Genomic DNA, 16600 nt, shown 5'->3' on the forward strand with positions numbered 1-16600 from the left:
ACAAGAAATAACCATGTAGAAATTTTAACCTAGTTAAAATTTACAAGTCTTGAAAATAACCTACACTTGGTTAAAACTCTAGTATTTAAAAAGAAATGATAAGTGAGGGACTGAAATTGCCAAAGGATGAAAGTTAGGGCCTAATAGTAACAAAATTCACCAAACACACCATTTGTGGATGTGTCTGGTCGATCAGGAGGAAAGGGGCGACCAGGGCTTTCTCCAAGCCCTAACTTCTTGCTAGAAATCTGCAAATTGAAGCCCCAATTCAGTTCCAAATCAAATTCTAAACACGAATTAGTGATCACCTCGTCACAAGAATCAAAAGGTATGTAAAATTTTGATGTTTTGGTTCACCATGAATACTAGGGTAATGGTGAGAAACTGAAATTTAGCCCAAATTTGCTATGCATGAACAAGTCTTGAAGTAATATGATGTTTAGGATTGAACCCTAGATGATTATTAGTGAAAATTATAGCATGACACTTGAAGAAATTACAATCACCATGGTGGGTGAATTATGATGTTGTAAAGCTAGACAAACACTAGGATTGTGATTTTTAATCTAGTGAAAAGCTAAATTGCATGATGAAATTCAGCTATTTAAATGTTAAGGATGTAAGACTTGCTTAATTGAAGTGAATTTAGATGTAAATAACAAGCCATGAACTAATTAACGACTAGGTAAAAATCTGACCCGTTAGGTGTTTGATGAAATGCCTAAGTGATGATTTTTATGCTAAATCTGATAAAAAACGCAGAATTTGATCATGTTTCATAAATGATGTGAATATGGTCATGAAAAGAATTCTAAACAAGTTAAAAACTGAATTTATTAGGCAAAGAGTCCGGATCATCAAGCGGACAAGCCGGGGGGAGTTCAAAGGGAAAAGGCGCGCTTTAAAGGTATGAAATTTATCGTTTCATTACATTACACTTGTTATTATGTTTATCTCATTATTCAAACACGATGCCCGAGAGTTACCCCTATGATATGAACTCGGCCAAGACTTTAAACAAGTAATAAACATGGTAGTTGGGCGTCCGTAAGGTGCCTTATTTAGTACCCAAACGGGTCAAAACAAGTTTTGGTATCTAGCATGAAGTTAGATATCATAATATGAAGCACGGTTAAAATTAATGTATGAGTTGCACGTTGGTTGCGTTAAACTTGTTGCGAAGATTAAACTTTTCATACAGGAGTTAAGGATCCGAATTTGGTAAGCATGTTTAAGTTGTATAGCTGAAAAACATGAAATCCTGAACTGGCAGCTGATGCACGGTCATGCATCCAACGGCACGACCGTGCAGTCCCTACGACGTGGGGGCACTGGCAGTGCACCAGCCAGTGCACTGGTTTGCTCGGAAACGCACGTCCGTGCGATTAGGTGCACGACCGTGCACCACTGTGCGTCGGCCAGCTTCGCGTAGGCAGAAAGATAAGGCGTCGGGCAAAAAGGGTAAAAGCAAGGGGCGTCGGCGACGGCCATAGGGGCGTCGGCGACGGCCCCTAAAGATGTTAAATTGCTGCTGAATCATATTTGTTGTCCGAAACGCTAAAACTTGCGAAACTTTTTAACCGTTTACCCGTTTAACCTCCCGTTTCTTCCTACTTGCTTGTAATTTCGTAATCCTCGATTTCTCTAGGTGGTTTTAACACACCTTTTCATTTATTTCATTGGTCAAGGACCATGATACTAACATAGGGTTAAAATCCTCAGTTTTTCAGGTTTTCTAGTAGATGGGTGATGATCAGGCAGGAGCAACTGAACCGAACACTCTATCAAACGCTTCCGCACATGATCTTATGTTTTAAAAACTATGTAAACATTTGTGGTCAACGACTCAATTATGGTTTTGTACAAACAATACATGTATGTTGTGTCTAGTTATGGTCTAGAATATTAAAAGATTTTGTAAACTCTAAATTTTTGGCATCAAGTGTAAGGTTCCACGTTATTAATTCTAGTACTTTAAACTGATTGTTACAAGTTGGTAATCAGAGCCCAAGGTTGCCAATAAGTGTTCGGTTCAAGCTTGATCAAGCATCCGGTAAGAGTTAACCGTTTAAGTAGAAATTAGAGAATATAGAAATAAATCATGAACAAATATGCATGAAAAGAGTGTGTAAACACACTCAAATACAAGAAAAGCATGAAACAAGAACAATAGAACCAAGAGTGTGTAAACACACTCAAACACAAGAAAGGCATGAAACAAGAATGATGGAGTCAAGTTGTGAACTTGATCGAATCAAAGCAAGAGTGATTAAATCAAGTTGTGAACTTGATCGAATCAAAGCAAGAGTGATTAAATCAAGTTGTGAACTTGATCGAATCAAAGCAAGAGTGATTAAATCAAGTTGTGAACTTGATTGAATCAAACAAGTAAAACATGTGTTATAAATGGAATGTTTAACAACTTATGTAAACATTTCAGAAACAGAGATGGCAAATAAAGGTAATGACGATGCGGTGCCAAGAGTCACCGAGCAAATGAGGGAAGTGATTGCCGAAGAAGTTGGAAAGGCGATCGAAAACAGTTTGTCAAACTTCATTGATAAAATTCAAAACACGGTTTTATCAGTGGTAGAAGAGAGAATCAAGAAGCTAGAGGATAATTCCAATGTGGCAAAAGAAAAATCAGGAGGACGAAAGCCTTGTTCATACAAGGAGTTTATGGCTTGTAAACCACCCATATATAATGGGGAGGTTGATCCCATTGTGTGCCAACGATGGATAGGAGATATCGAGGGAGTATTCGAGAGAACTCATTGCGATGAGAATGACTACGTAGCTTATGGTACGGGTCAATTAAGAGGTCAAGCGAAAGACTGGTGGGATAATAAAAAGAAGGAGATTGGAAGCGAAGCGGCTAAGGCCATGACATGGGAGGAGTTTAAGACACCGTTTCTTAAACACCATAGTCCCAAAGCGGTTATAAACAAGATCAAGGAAGAGTTCATGCAACTCAGACACAAAGGTGAATCCATAGACAAGATCACGGGGATGTTTATGGATAAGATGAAGTTCTGTGATGATTTGATAACAAATGAAGAGCAAAAGGTCTATTACTACCATAACATGCTAAGCGCGGAATATAGGGAGTTCATAACCCCTTCAAAGTACGAGACCCTTACCGAGATTGTCAATGCCGCTCGGGAAAGGGAGATCGAGCTGAAAAAGAGTATTGAGCGGGGTGAACGAAGGGCACAAGACGTAAATCCAAGCCCTACCAAGAAAGCAAGAACGAATGAAACAACGAAGAAATCAGATACAAAGGGTAGTACACCCAGTTGCAAAATCTGTGGCAAGAATCATAAGGGTGAATGTCGCTTCAAAGATAAGCCCTGTCCCATATGTCGAAAAACGGGACATATGGCTATATCGTGCCCGGAGAAAGTGACCGTTTGTTACAACTGTTACCGAACAGGTCACAAAAGATCGGAGTGCCCAGAACTGGTGGGAAAGAAAGAAGGGCAAGACTCGAAAGGTGAAGCCTCAAAAGCCAAAGCAAGATCTTTCCAATTGACCGCTGCTGAAGCAAAGGTCGAACCTGACGTGGTCTCAGGTATATTCACTGTAAATTCAATTCCCGCATGTGTGTTATTTGATACTGGTGCAAATAAATCCTTTGTTTCATATGGGTTTATTCGGCACCCTTCATTTGTTCTAACAAAATTACCTATGCCTTTAGAAGTAGAGATAGGTAATAACAAAAGCTTTCTTGTTTGCGATGTATGTAAAAACTGTACAATGAACATTGATGACGAGGAATACGCAATAGACTTGATCCCGATGTCGATGGGAGAATTTCAAGTGGTAGTGGGAATGGATTGGCTATCCCGTTACCACGCGAAGGTGGTTTGTTTCCGAAAGGAAATAAAACTAACGTCTCCTAGCGGAAAACAAGTTACGATATATGGGGAAAAGGGAGGTAACCCAGTGATATGCACAATGCTAGAAGCTCATAAACTCATGAAACATGGATGCAAGGCCTTTATGGTATATGCAAGCGAAACGGAAAAAGAACTCCTCAAAATTGGGGATGTACCAGTCGTGCGAGATTATGAAGACGTGTTCCCGGAAGAACTACCGGGGATACCGCCAGAACGGGAGGTAGAGTTCGGAATCGAGTTGATTCCGGGCGCGAAACCCGTGGCCAAGGCGCCATACCGACTTGCACCATCGGAGTTACAAGAATTGATGTCTCAAATTCAGGAATTTCTCGATAAGGGGTTTATCCGACCGAGTGTGTCTCCGTGGGGCGCACCAGTCTTATTCGTGAAGAAGAAAGATGGCAGTATGCGCATGTGTATCGATTACCGAGAGTTAAATAAACTCACGGTGAAGAATCGAGTCTTATTCGTGAAGAAGAAAGATGGCAGTATGCGCATGTGTATCGATTACCGAGAGTTAAATAAACTCACGGTGAAGAATCGATACCCGCTCCCAAGAATTGATGATTTGTTTGACCAACTACAAGGAGCAAGTTGGTTCTCCAAAATTGATCTCCGATCCGGTTATCACCAATTGAAAGTCAAGGAGGAGGACGTACCCAAGACGGCTTTTCGTACGAGGTACGGGCATTATGAATTCCTTGTAATGCCCTTCGGACTGACCAATGCACCCGCGGCTTTCATGGACCTCATGAACCGGGTTTGCAAACCCATGCTAGATAAGTCGGTAATTGTATTTATCGACGACATTTTGGTATATTCAAGGAGTGAAGCCGAACACGTGTGTCATTTGCGGGAAATATTAGACACACTCAGACGAGAGAAGCTGTATGCAAAATTCACGAAGTGTGCTTTCTGGTTACGGGAAGTACAGTTTCTTGGGCATCTCATTAGTGCTGATGGAGTACTCGTAGATCCATCAAAGATAGAAGCTGTGTCGAAATGGAGCCCTCCAAGAAATCCCTCGGAAATCCGAAGCTTTTTAGGGCTTGCGGGATATTATCGGAGATTCATACAGGATTTCTCCAAAATTGCCTTACCGTTGACCAAATTAACTCGTAAGGAGGAAAAGTTCGTGTGGGGCGTTAAGCAAGAGGAAGCCTTCCAAACGCTCAAAGAAAGGTTAACCCACGCTCCGGTGTTAACATTACCAGAAGGGACTGATGACATGGTGGTATACTCGGATGCTTCTCAATTGGGGCTCGGGTGTGTTTTAATGCAACGAGGTAAGGTCATCGCCTATGCCTCGAGGCAATTGAAGATTCATGAAAATAAATATCCGGTTCACGACTTGGAATTAGCGGCGGTAGTGTTTGCCTTAAAGATATGGAGGCATTACTTGTACGGGGTAAAATTTACAATCTTTACCGACCATAAAAGCTTGAAATATTTCTTCGATCAGAAGGAATTAAACATGCGGCAAAGGCGGTGGTTGGAAACAGTCAAAGACTTCGATTGTGAAATACATTACCACCCCGGTAAGGCTAATGTAGTGGCCGATGCGCTGAGTCGCAAAACAGATTACACCCCGATACGAGTAAGATCAATGCAACTCGTTGTGACGTCAAGCCTACTAGAACGAATTCGAGAAGCACAGGATGAAGCTGTAAAGGCGGAAAACTGGAAAAAGGAAAGAATTATCGGCCAAGTAAAAGACCTTGAGATAGGCAGTCACGGTCTAAAGACTCGTTTTAATAGAATCTGGGTCCCTAACACATGTGAAGTTAAGAAGCTTCTGCTTGATGAAGCTCATAAGTCCCGCTATTCCATTCATCCGGGAGCGACCAAGATGTATAACGACTTGAAGCAAAACTATTGGTGGCCCGGAATGAAGCGTGACACCGTGAAATACGTGGAAAAGTGTTTGACGTGCCTACAAGTCAAGGCGGAACACCAAAAGCCATATGGTAAACTTCAACCGTTAGAAATCCCGGTTTGGAAATGGGAGCAAATTACGATGGACCTATTGACCAAACTGCCTAAAACAAGCCGTGGCTTTGATGCTATATGGGTAGTCGTGGATAGGTTAACTAAAAGTGCTCACTTCATCCCGATTCGTGAGACTTATACATCGGAGAAAATGTCGGAAATATACACCAACGAAATCATAGCAAGGCATGGGGTACCGATATCCATTGTGTCAGACAGAGATACTCGGTTTACTTCAAAATTCTGGCGTGAATTTCAAGAACAAATGGGAACTAAATTGTTCCTTAGCACTGCTTACCACCCACAAACAGATGGGCAGAGCGAAAGAACGATACAAACGTTGGGAGATATGCTGCGGGCTTGCATTATTGACTTTGGAGGTAGTTGGGATGTCCATTTACCCTTGGTCGAATTCGCATATAACAATAGCTATCACGCGAGCATTAAAATGGCCCCGTATGAGCTATTATATGGCAGAAAGTGTCGGACTCCGGTATGTTGGGGAGAAGTGGGTCCGCGAGGGCTAGCACCAACTGATATAATCCGAGCTACAAATGCGAAAATCGACATAGTTCGGGCACACTTGAAAGCGGCTCAAGACCGGCAAAAGGCATACGCAGATAAAAGAAATAGGCCAATTGAATTTCAGGTTGGCGACATGGTAATGCTGAAAGTTTCCCCATGGAAGGGCGTTATTAGATTCAGAAAAAGGGGAAAACTAAGCCCAAGATTTATTGGGCCATTTAGAATCACCGAACGGGTTGGTAAGGTAGCTTATCGACTTGAATTACCCGAAGAATTGAGTGGGATTCATAGCACCTTCCACGTGTCACATCTCCGAAAATGTTTGGCCGACGAAACTGCTCATATCCACTACGATGATATCGAGGTGGATAACAGCCTCAATTATGCAGTAAAACCAATTGCGATTTTAGATCGTAAAGAGAAAAGCTTGAGGAACAAGGTGATAAATCAAGTCAAGGTCAAATGGGAGCACAGAAAAGGATCAGACACTACGTGGGAGTCTGAAGAGGAGATGCGACGTCTCCACCCTACATTATTTGGTACGTAATTCGGTTTCGGGGACGAAACCCTTTTTAAGGGGGGTGGACTTGTAACACCCCGAAAATATAAATATTTATATAAGAAATTTAAGGATTTCATAAACAAGAAATAACCATGTAGAAATTTTAACCTAGTTAAAATTTACAAGTCTTGAAAATAACCTACACTTGGTTAAAACTCTAGTATTTAAAAAGAAATGATAAGTGAGGGACTGAAATTGCCAAAGGATGAAAGTTAGGGCCTAAAGTAACAAAATTCACCAAACACACCATTTGTGGATGTGTCTAGTCGATCAGGAGGAAAGGGGCGACCAGGGCTTTCTCCAAGCCCTAACTTCTTGCTAGAAATCTGCAAATTGAAGCCCCAATTCAGTTCCAAATCAAATTCTAAACACGAATTAGTGATCACCTCGTCACAAGAATCAAAAGGTATGTAAAATTTTGATGTTTTGGTTCACCATGAATACTAGGGTAATGGTGAGAAACTGAAATTTAGCCCAAATTTGCTATGCATGAACAAGTCTTGAAGTAATATGATGTTTAGGATTGAACCCTAGATGATTATTAGTGAAAATTATAGCATGACACTTGAAGAAATTACAATCACCATGGTGGGTGAATTATGATGTTGTAAAGCTAGACAAACACTAGGATTGTGATTTTTAATCTAGTGAAAAGCTAAATTGCATGATGAAATTCAGCTATTTAAATGTTAAGGATGTAAGACTTGCTTAATTGAAGTGAATTTAGATGTAAATAACAAGCCATGAACTAATTAACGACTAGGTAAAAATCTGACCCGTTAGGTGTTTGATGAAATGCCTAAGTGATGATTTTTATGCTAAATCTGATAAAAAAACGCAGAATTTGATCATGTTTCATAAATGATGTGAATATGGTCATGAAAAGAATTCTAAACAAGTTAAAAACTGAATTTATTAGGCAAAGAGTCTGGATCATCAAGCGGACAAGCCGGGGGGAGTTCAAAGGGAAAAGGCGCGCTTTAAAGGTATGAAATTTATCGTTTCATTACATTACACTTGTTATTATGTTTATCTCATTATTCAAACACGATGCCCGAGAGTTACCCCTATGATATGAACTCGGCCAAGACTTTAAACAAGTAATAAACATGGTAGTTGGGCGTCCGTAAGGTGCCTTATTTAGTACCCAAACGGGTCAAAACAAGTTTTGGTATCTAGCATGAAGTTAGATATCATAATATGAAGCACGGTTAAAACTAATGTATGAGTTGCACGTTGGTTGCGTTAAACTTGTTGCGAAGATTAAACTTTTCATACAGGAGTTAAGGATCCGAATTTGGTAAGCATGTTTAAGTTGTATAGCTGAAAAACATGAAATCCTGAACTGGCAGCTGATGCACGGTCATGCATCCAACGGCACGACCGTGCAGTCCCTACGACGTGGGGGCACTGGCAGTGCACCAGCCAGTGCACTGGTTTGCTCGGAAACGCACGTCCGTGCGATTAGGTGCACGACCGTGCACCACTGTGCGTCGGCCAGCTTCGCGTAGGCAGAAAGATAAGGCGTCGGGCAAAAAGGGTAAAAGCAAGGGGCGTCGGCGACGGCCATAGGGGCGTCGGCGACGGCCCCTAAAGATGTTAAATTGCTGCTGAATCATATTTGTTGTCCGAAACGCTAAAACTTGCGAAACTTTTTAACCGTTTACCCGTTTAACCTCCCGTTTCTTCCTACTTGCTTGTAATTTCGTAATCCTCGATTTCTCTAGGTGGTTTTAACACACCTTTTCATTTATTTCATTGGTCAAGGACCATGATACTAACATAGGGTTAAAATCCTCAGTTTTTCAGGTTTTCTAGTAGATGGGTGATGATCAGGCAGGAGCAACTGAACCGAACACTCTATCAAACGCTTCCGCACATGATCTTATGTTTTAAAAACTATGTAAACATTTGTGGTCAACGACTCAATTATGGTTTTGTACAAACAATACATGTATGTTGTGTCTAGTTATGGTCTAGAATATTAAAAGATTTTGTAAACTCTAAATTTTTGGCATCAAGTGTAAGGTTCCACGTTATTAATTCTAGTACTTTAAACTGATTGTTACAGTTTTACTCAGATTGCATGGTGTCTTTCCATGTTTCCTCAAAACTAAATTATTTTAATTTGAACTAAACTTTAAAACATTTATAAATTTAAAATGTTTATAAATTTAATTTAAAATAAAAAATACATAAATAAAAAGATAAAGGTACATAATAAAAAACTACATGCTTAAATAATAAAAACAAATTACAAAAATATAACCTACAACATTTTAATAAAACAAACCTAGTTGTTCATTTGGAGGCAGGCTTGGTGCCGATGTTCCAAAATCCAAAACCCCGATAAGATCCATTTAAAGGTTTATGTGCCGATGCTCCAAATCTTCGCATAAAAACATTGAACGTCAGTGAAAGTCGGTCTACGAAGAAATTCTCTAGAATACAAACTAATAAAGCCATCACAAAACTCTTGCAACCTTTCACGGGACGTTCTCTCAGATATTTGCAAATAATCATCTAGCGCATTAGGAGTATTTTCGTAGGCTAGTTATCGTATAGCTGACATATGCATCGAATGTAGTATGAAAGTATGTAAAATTTCTCTCAAAATCAACTACAATCTGCAAAAACAATTCTTTATTCATTGGAAGCCGTATTCGAAACTGCTCGGGCGTGAATATTTGATCATTGTTAAAATAGTAACTAAGTAGTCGTGCATGAGACGCTTCACTGTTGTCTATATGAATATACCTAGTTGAAAATACAACATTTTATTAAATAATAATATAAATAATAAATAACAAGAACAAATATTAAAATAATAAAAATAGAAGGCAACATTTTATGAAATTTTTTAATTAAAAATAATATAAACATTTTAATAAATAATATAATTATAAATAACAAATAACAAGAACAAAATATTAAAAATAATAAAATAGAATGTAACATTTTATGAATATTTTTAAATATTTAATACCTTCTTGAGAACGACACGGTGTGTAGAGTTTGGTTTATAGATGACGCGGCTACGGTAGTCAAATATACAAAATGTTATTCCGTTCTCTATTTGGCGGTCTCGACTATTCAAAGTTTTGTCCATTTCACAAATACGTAGCGTAGCAGCTAAAATAACGGAGGAAGGAGGAGGGGGAAAGTGGGCTTGGTTAGCCTTTACCTGACCAACTACCTAATACTACGCAGGCTCATCAAACAGCGCTTTGATGAGGCCTCATCGAGTTTTAATGAAAAAAGAAACCTCAGATCCGGGGGTGGTATTACTAGTAGGGGCAGGGTCTCCCTAACCCTTCCCCGAACTCAACTCTCTTATAATAACAAAATAAACACTTCTTTATTAAAGTGCCCTCTAATATACATGTAAGAAAAAGTGAGGTAACACTCATTTTTTACCTGCTATAACCAACACTAAAGAATAAAGATTTATCACATCAACTAATAACCAAACACACTCTTGTCACTTTGACTTCACTCTTGGTATGGTCACATCAGTTGCTGAATCCAATTAGCCCAAATCTTAGGCCTACTCCAATTTTAACCCAATATTTATGGCCCAACTATGAACATTAGGATTTAGGATGATCTTGCCAATAAACTAAATTACCAAATCAATGAACTTAAGTTAAGTGTGGCCAATCTAAACAACCAAAGCGACAAGATTGATTGAAAAAAAATGATATAAATCAATCTAACAAGCAAAAAAAAAAGGTTAAAGATCGACGGTAAGATTTAAAAACCCGCACATGGATTGATACCCAGCATCTTACTACGGTTGATTGAGCCCAAACCGTTGAAAAAGCCAACCGATAACAGGAATCTTCTGCATGAAAACTGATATTGTGGACCAGAAGCCACTGCATAAAGTGCATCACAAGTAACTATTAAGTAATAACACAAGGGATATGATAACCTCATGAAAATGACCTCAAGCAAACCTGCAAAGAATAATGAATCCATAAGCCTCTGCGGCCATTCCTATAACGGGCCACCCGATAATTACAAGGAAGAACCCGATACCAAAAGAAACCGTGCCCTGAAAGCGATGTTAGGTATAAAGTGACGTAGTGGAACCAACACACATGCACAAACGATATAATTACGCAATACAAAAAAATAGTATACATGACACAAGAATTTAGGTGGTTCGGTCCCAGTGAGGGAGTTACGTCCACGAGCTGCAACTAGGTTATTTCGTTAAGCTTAGACAAAGATTACAATACAAGACTAGGATATATATAGAGAACAATTAGGTTAAACAACTTAGAGACCAAGAAAACTAAACCGGGCCTGGCCCATGTCTTCTAATGTCAACCCCAAAAGCCCAATGAACCAATGACTTCACTAACCCAACAAGCAAAGGCTAAATCATCATCATCATCATACTCAGTAACTCCTATTAATAACAAAGCAAAGAACAAAGCAAAGGTAGGGTCTAAGAAGGGTAAGATGTAGACAGCCTTACCTCTACCCCGTAGGAATAGAGAGGCTGCTTCCAGTGAGACCCCCAGCTCGATGAAAATGATAACACATAAACATATTTTTTATGATATAAAAAGATATAAGTAGAACCTTAAAGTTGCCGCGTTTGGTGAAGAATTGCAAGGAGGATTGGACTCCAATGGTCGTCATAACTCCCGAGACGAATAGGATCTGAGTTAGTACCGAATAAAACTGACCCTTTGTTAGTAACTGTCAGTTAAGTAATAAGAAACATGAATAAGCAGTTAAAGAAACCAACATTTCCAACGGCGAGTAGCCCCTTGTCAAAGAAGAAAATGACTCCGAAAAACAGGAAAAAGACACCAAATCCGGTCAGGCCCAAACCGATCTCTGTTTCATCAAAGAACAAATTGCTTAGTGAGTAAGTGAACCGATACTAAAAAAACAAAGTGGTTCATGTCACTAAGAAATCCTAATGAAACTTTTTATAAATAAGTTTGCCTTAGATTATGTGTAACACAATCGGTAGTGGACAACTTTTTAGGGGCTTAAAGCGGATAATAAAAGTGGGGGCCCTTTCGTAAAAAAAAAAAAAATAGATTATTTATCTGAGCGAATACAAGCTATTGAAAACTTACTTTTCAACTCGTTCATCTCTAAACCAACCATCGTGTCGAATCTATTCAGAAGAAAGTTTCCGACTAGCCGCGATCAAATGATTTTCGACTGAATCACAAGACTAATTCAGATAAAAATATAAAATACATCAAGATTGATACATTAGTTACATGTAATATAATAAAGGAATGATCCAATAGCAGAGATAGAATTTTATAAATTTGACAATAGTTTCCAAAAAGAAAATGTGTATCTTCATAAATCTTAAACGGATAATAAACCTGTTTCAGGGAGAGGCTATGGCGGATTAGCGTGCGGTTTCGTATAGTTCTCGTCTCGTGTGTCAAGAAATGGATCATTGTCGATGTGTAAAAACAGTTTTTAAAATTAGTTATTTTAATCCTTGTACTTTTACAGGTTTAGCTACTTGGGTATTGTTGTTTTCCTTTTCTTGTTTATGGTACTTGTTACTTTTCAACCATTTAAGGGGCTGTTTCTTTACCTCTTAATGAGGCTCCTAATGGTTCAGACCTCTTACTGGTTCGGCACGACTGTTTGTTTCGCGAGCAGATGTCTGAATGGTTCAAACATTGCCTCTGAATGATTAAGCATTATACAGAGTCTGACTGGTTAAGACCTCTAATCTGAATTAATTAGACATTTGCCTCTGAACGATTAAGCATTATACTCGCTCTTAATGGTTCAGACCTCTTACTAGTTTAGCACTTAACCAATTAGATGTTGTCAAACAACCCCTAAGTCATTTAATAGGTTCGGTTTGTTTGGATACTTGCCAGAGGCGGTCCTGAGGATCCAGGTGCCCTGCCGAGCCAAAAAAAAAATATACACGTTATCTTTAGACCTTAACAAATTAAATAATGTAAACTAATTTTTTTTAAACGACCATTAAAGTTGCAATAAACACGAAAATTAACAAAATCATGGTATTAAAATGAGTGTATGACATACCGTAGTAGACTAATAGCTAACCAAGAATCAACCTATCATATATATATATCTATGCTATATTATAATGCATGAGGGAGGGGTATTTTAAGATACCCAAAAAATAAGAACTTTTCTCTCCTTTATTTATAGAAAGGCCCTTAAAATGAGGGTAGTTTGGTCTTTTAAACACTATTTATTTTTTAGCCCCTAAACTTATTACACTTAAGTCCCTGAGGTTTTAACAAAATTATAGATAATTAATTATAATTCACCCCTCCACAACAAACTTATAGTTTTTTTTAGTATTCTTGACATATCTTATAAACTATACTGTTTAAAAAAATCCAATGATAGCATGACGATCTACACATTTTTGTCGACGTTTTGGTAGTTGTCTTGTTCAATATCAACGCACGGATTAAAAGGTACAAGTCGATAATGCTTTAATGTACAAGTGATTAAAGAAGAATATAGCAACTAATCTATACTATATACTCATTTAATGAGTTAAATAATAGGTTTTATAACATTTTCATTCTAAAATTTTAAAAACTAAAACTATTATCAAATAATTGATTAAACAATTTCTTTATAATTTAGTTAAATTTTAACAAACTTTCTAATTTTAAGGAATTAGTCAAATGTGAAATGTCAACACAAACTAACAAAAAATTCAATATAAAAGATTATTCAAATTTCAAAAGAAACTAACAATACTATCCATCTCCATGACCTGCTGCTTATCCCCCCCCCCCACATAGTTAGTTAGTTAGTTACACAAAGACACAATATAAAGAAAGAGAGAGCGCGGATGAGAGAAGCACAATCAAGTCAATATTGGAGCAAGTCGTATCTTCCGAGGTTCTGTTCTTGAACAACTAAGGTTTTAATAAACCAATTCATATCTTTTAGTTCCTAACATGGGGTTTTTAGGATTATAAGTTTTCTATTTTTCAAGATCCGATTTTTGTTCTCGCTCCGATTATGATCTCTGTCACCAGAGAGAGGATTCTGAGAGAGAGGAGAAGAGAGAATATTGTTGGAAATCTAACCTCTGGCTGCAATAGATGGTGACGGACCACAGTTTCTGAACACGAAGTATAGTTTGATAATGTGGTTGCACTTCACAATGCAGAAGCACATATGTCTCTCTGAATTGCTTAGATGTGTTCATTGTATGTTCGAATTTTTTACATTATACCATTTGAAGTGCATGTATGAGTATGTTTGTCTTATTCAACATTCGAAAGTACCATGACGACCTGCTCATTTATAATAACTTTTATATTAAAGACTTATTTTCCTTATCCGTGTGTTACTGTATTGCATCAATGGTTTCTTGAAACATTGCCAGGTTAAATGCTAAATTTATTAGTTACTAGACATGTGCAATGCTTATTACGTCTATCCAATCACAATGATGCTACAATAAATATTATACGAATAAAAAAACTACCAGAAACGAGTGTCACAAGGCAAAGTGTCGCCCTCGCCGCATCGCGCGGGCACCGGACTAGTGTCACAATAAATCAGGAATCAACCTATTATATTTTTATATTTCTTTTTCACTTTGAAAGGGTTAAATACAAAATAAAGTCGTCTAAATTTTACCGGATGATCATTCACATCTATATATAACTAGAAATTTTTAAAATTTTTGTGTCTCCGAAAAAAAAAAAAAAAAAAAAACGTGTCCTAGCTCCCACATTGCCCCTCCTGTGCTTACAATATTATTATATCACATAAAATACTAATCATTCAAACTAGATACTTGACTTGAATTGAGAAACTAGATATCATAAAGTTATGTATTAAATTTTAACTTACAAAACTAGTGAATCAAAATGCTCCAGATACACTTATTGTATAGTGTTTGATTCTAAATATCGTTTACTTGGTTCGGATTTGTCTTTAACACTACGATCCTATTGTTTGGAAAACTAGTCCATTGTCTAGGGTTTTCAAAAGACTTAAGTCTTCAAAATCTAACAAAAGTTTTTGTCATTTTATGTGTAACTTTATATTAGATTTTGTTTGCAAAAATATAAGATCCAGTTATACAGCCTCCTCACTTCCATATTATGATTTAATTTTGAAAAATCCTGCCATCTTGGAAGACCTAGGCTTTAGTATCATCAAACTTTATGAAAAAAGATTAATAACCAACCAATTAGAAGAAAATTGTGGTGTCATTCATGTTCACAAGGAAATGGAGATTGAATCTACATTTTAACATTTTAATTATTTTATCTTAACAAAATAACAATGATATGTGAAAAGGGCCCAATTTTTCATTTCATCTAGGGCCTCCAAAATTATTAAGTCGACTCTGGTCTCTAGATGTATGGTAAAGCATAACTATTAATAGTAAAAGAGTTAGGGTTGTCTGTTCCTGAATTTACCTTCAATTGGAGTAAGTTTCATCTAAAAATGTGTTTAATCGACTAAAAGATGAAACTTAAATATAATTCCTTCCATCAAGTTCCTTTAATCATGTTAAGTGTAACTTTCATTCATATGAAATCTTAAAGCATTACAATAGAATTGGTAGAAGATTACCAAAAAGCAAGTGCTCACTAATGTTCTACATTTGGGACACACGACTCTACTTTGCTTTCTACCATCTTCACGCTTATCATACCACCGTCATACGCTACCACTGACAAGTATGAAAGATGTTGCTAGAGATCTGTGCCTAGTACCAGAAATTTGATAGATTGAAAGGTTGTTAGAGATCTGTCGTCTGACACAACAGATTTTACATATTTTAAAGTTAATGAAATCACTAGTGGAGACCATTAGGGAAACATAGCACTCTCCTTTACCACTTGAACTATGACAATCAACCACTCCTATTGTGACATCTCATCTCCATCACCTGAACCCCCCAAGTGATCAAATTAATTGCGGTGTGTTCTAACTCGTCGTTTGAACCCCATCCCCGCTTCCCAAGAAATTCCCCACACTTCCTTTCACCAACAAACAACCACATTGCGACACATGTCCTCTTCCTCGCCTTTTTTGTCAGTTACGGCTGGGTTCATGAACCCGTGAAATCTCATCATGCCAAAGATGAAAAGGTTGCGATGATGTTCTAGTTAAACCCGCCAAACCCAAGGCTTCATCATAGAAGTGCGCCATCCCCCTTAAGAGTCATCTTGAGCGACTTATGAACGGTCAAACTATGAGTGGCAGGAGGGCCTATGATGGATATTGATGACGATGACTAAGAGGTAAAAAAATGAGGGTTTAAGAGTCATAGACAATGGACAAGTTAGATTATAGCTGAAAGATAAACATAGCAAACGATTAATAAACAAATGTGATATTAAGGAAACTTTTATTATCTAACCTTTTTACTATCTAGTTTCTTTAACAAATTAAACCAAACATCACCCCAACTTTTAATGAAATCAATTCTAACTTCAAATTAAAACTCTTAGAACAAAACCCTCTTTAGGTTATATTATGAAATGTTTTTTGGGATATTATATTTAAATAACCGCAATTTTCTGACCGATAGCACTCCCAACTTTCGATTTGTACGACACCACTCCAAACTTTCAACTTATTGACCGATAGCACTCCCAAACTA

At 37.7% G+C, this 16600-nt stretch overlaps 1 protein-coding gene and 1 long non-coding RNA gene across 2 annotated transcripts; one reads left to right on the top strand and one right to left on the bottom strand.

The window, feature by feature from the left end:
* Positions 1-188: 188 nt before the first annotated feature.
* LOC110863706 lies at positions 189-9037 on the top strand. Its single transcript, XR_002549303.2, has 4 exons — positions 189-328; positions 841-907; positions 7895-7961; positions 8777-9037. It is a non-coding gene; the product is annotated as an uncharacterized LOC110863706 (long non-coding RNA).
* A 1510-nt stretch (positions 9038-10547) lies between these two features.
* Positions 10548-12162, bottom strand: LOC110863707 (vesicle transport protein GOT1). The gene is made up of 5 exons (XM_022113051.2): positions 12078-12162; positions 11738-11829; positions 11569-11649; positions 10935-11032; positions 10548-10853 (listed from the first exon to the last, which is right to left on the bottom strand). Exons 1-5 carry the CDS (start codon positions 12106-12108, stop codon positions 10766-10768), a joined length of 390 nt encoding a protein of 129 aa, XP_021968743.1. The 5' UTR covers positions 12109-12162; the 3' UTR covers positions 10548-10765.
* Positions 12163-16600: the final 4438 nt, after the last annotated feature.

This window comes from Helianthus annuus, chromosome 6, assembly GCF_002127325.2.
Source record: "Helianthus annuus cultivar XRQ/B chromosome 6, HanXRQr2.0-SUNRISE, whole genome shotgun sequence".
Lineage (NCBI taxonomy): Eukaryota > Viridiplantae > Streptophyta > Magnoliopsida > Asterales > Asteraceae > Helianthus > Helianthus annuus.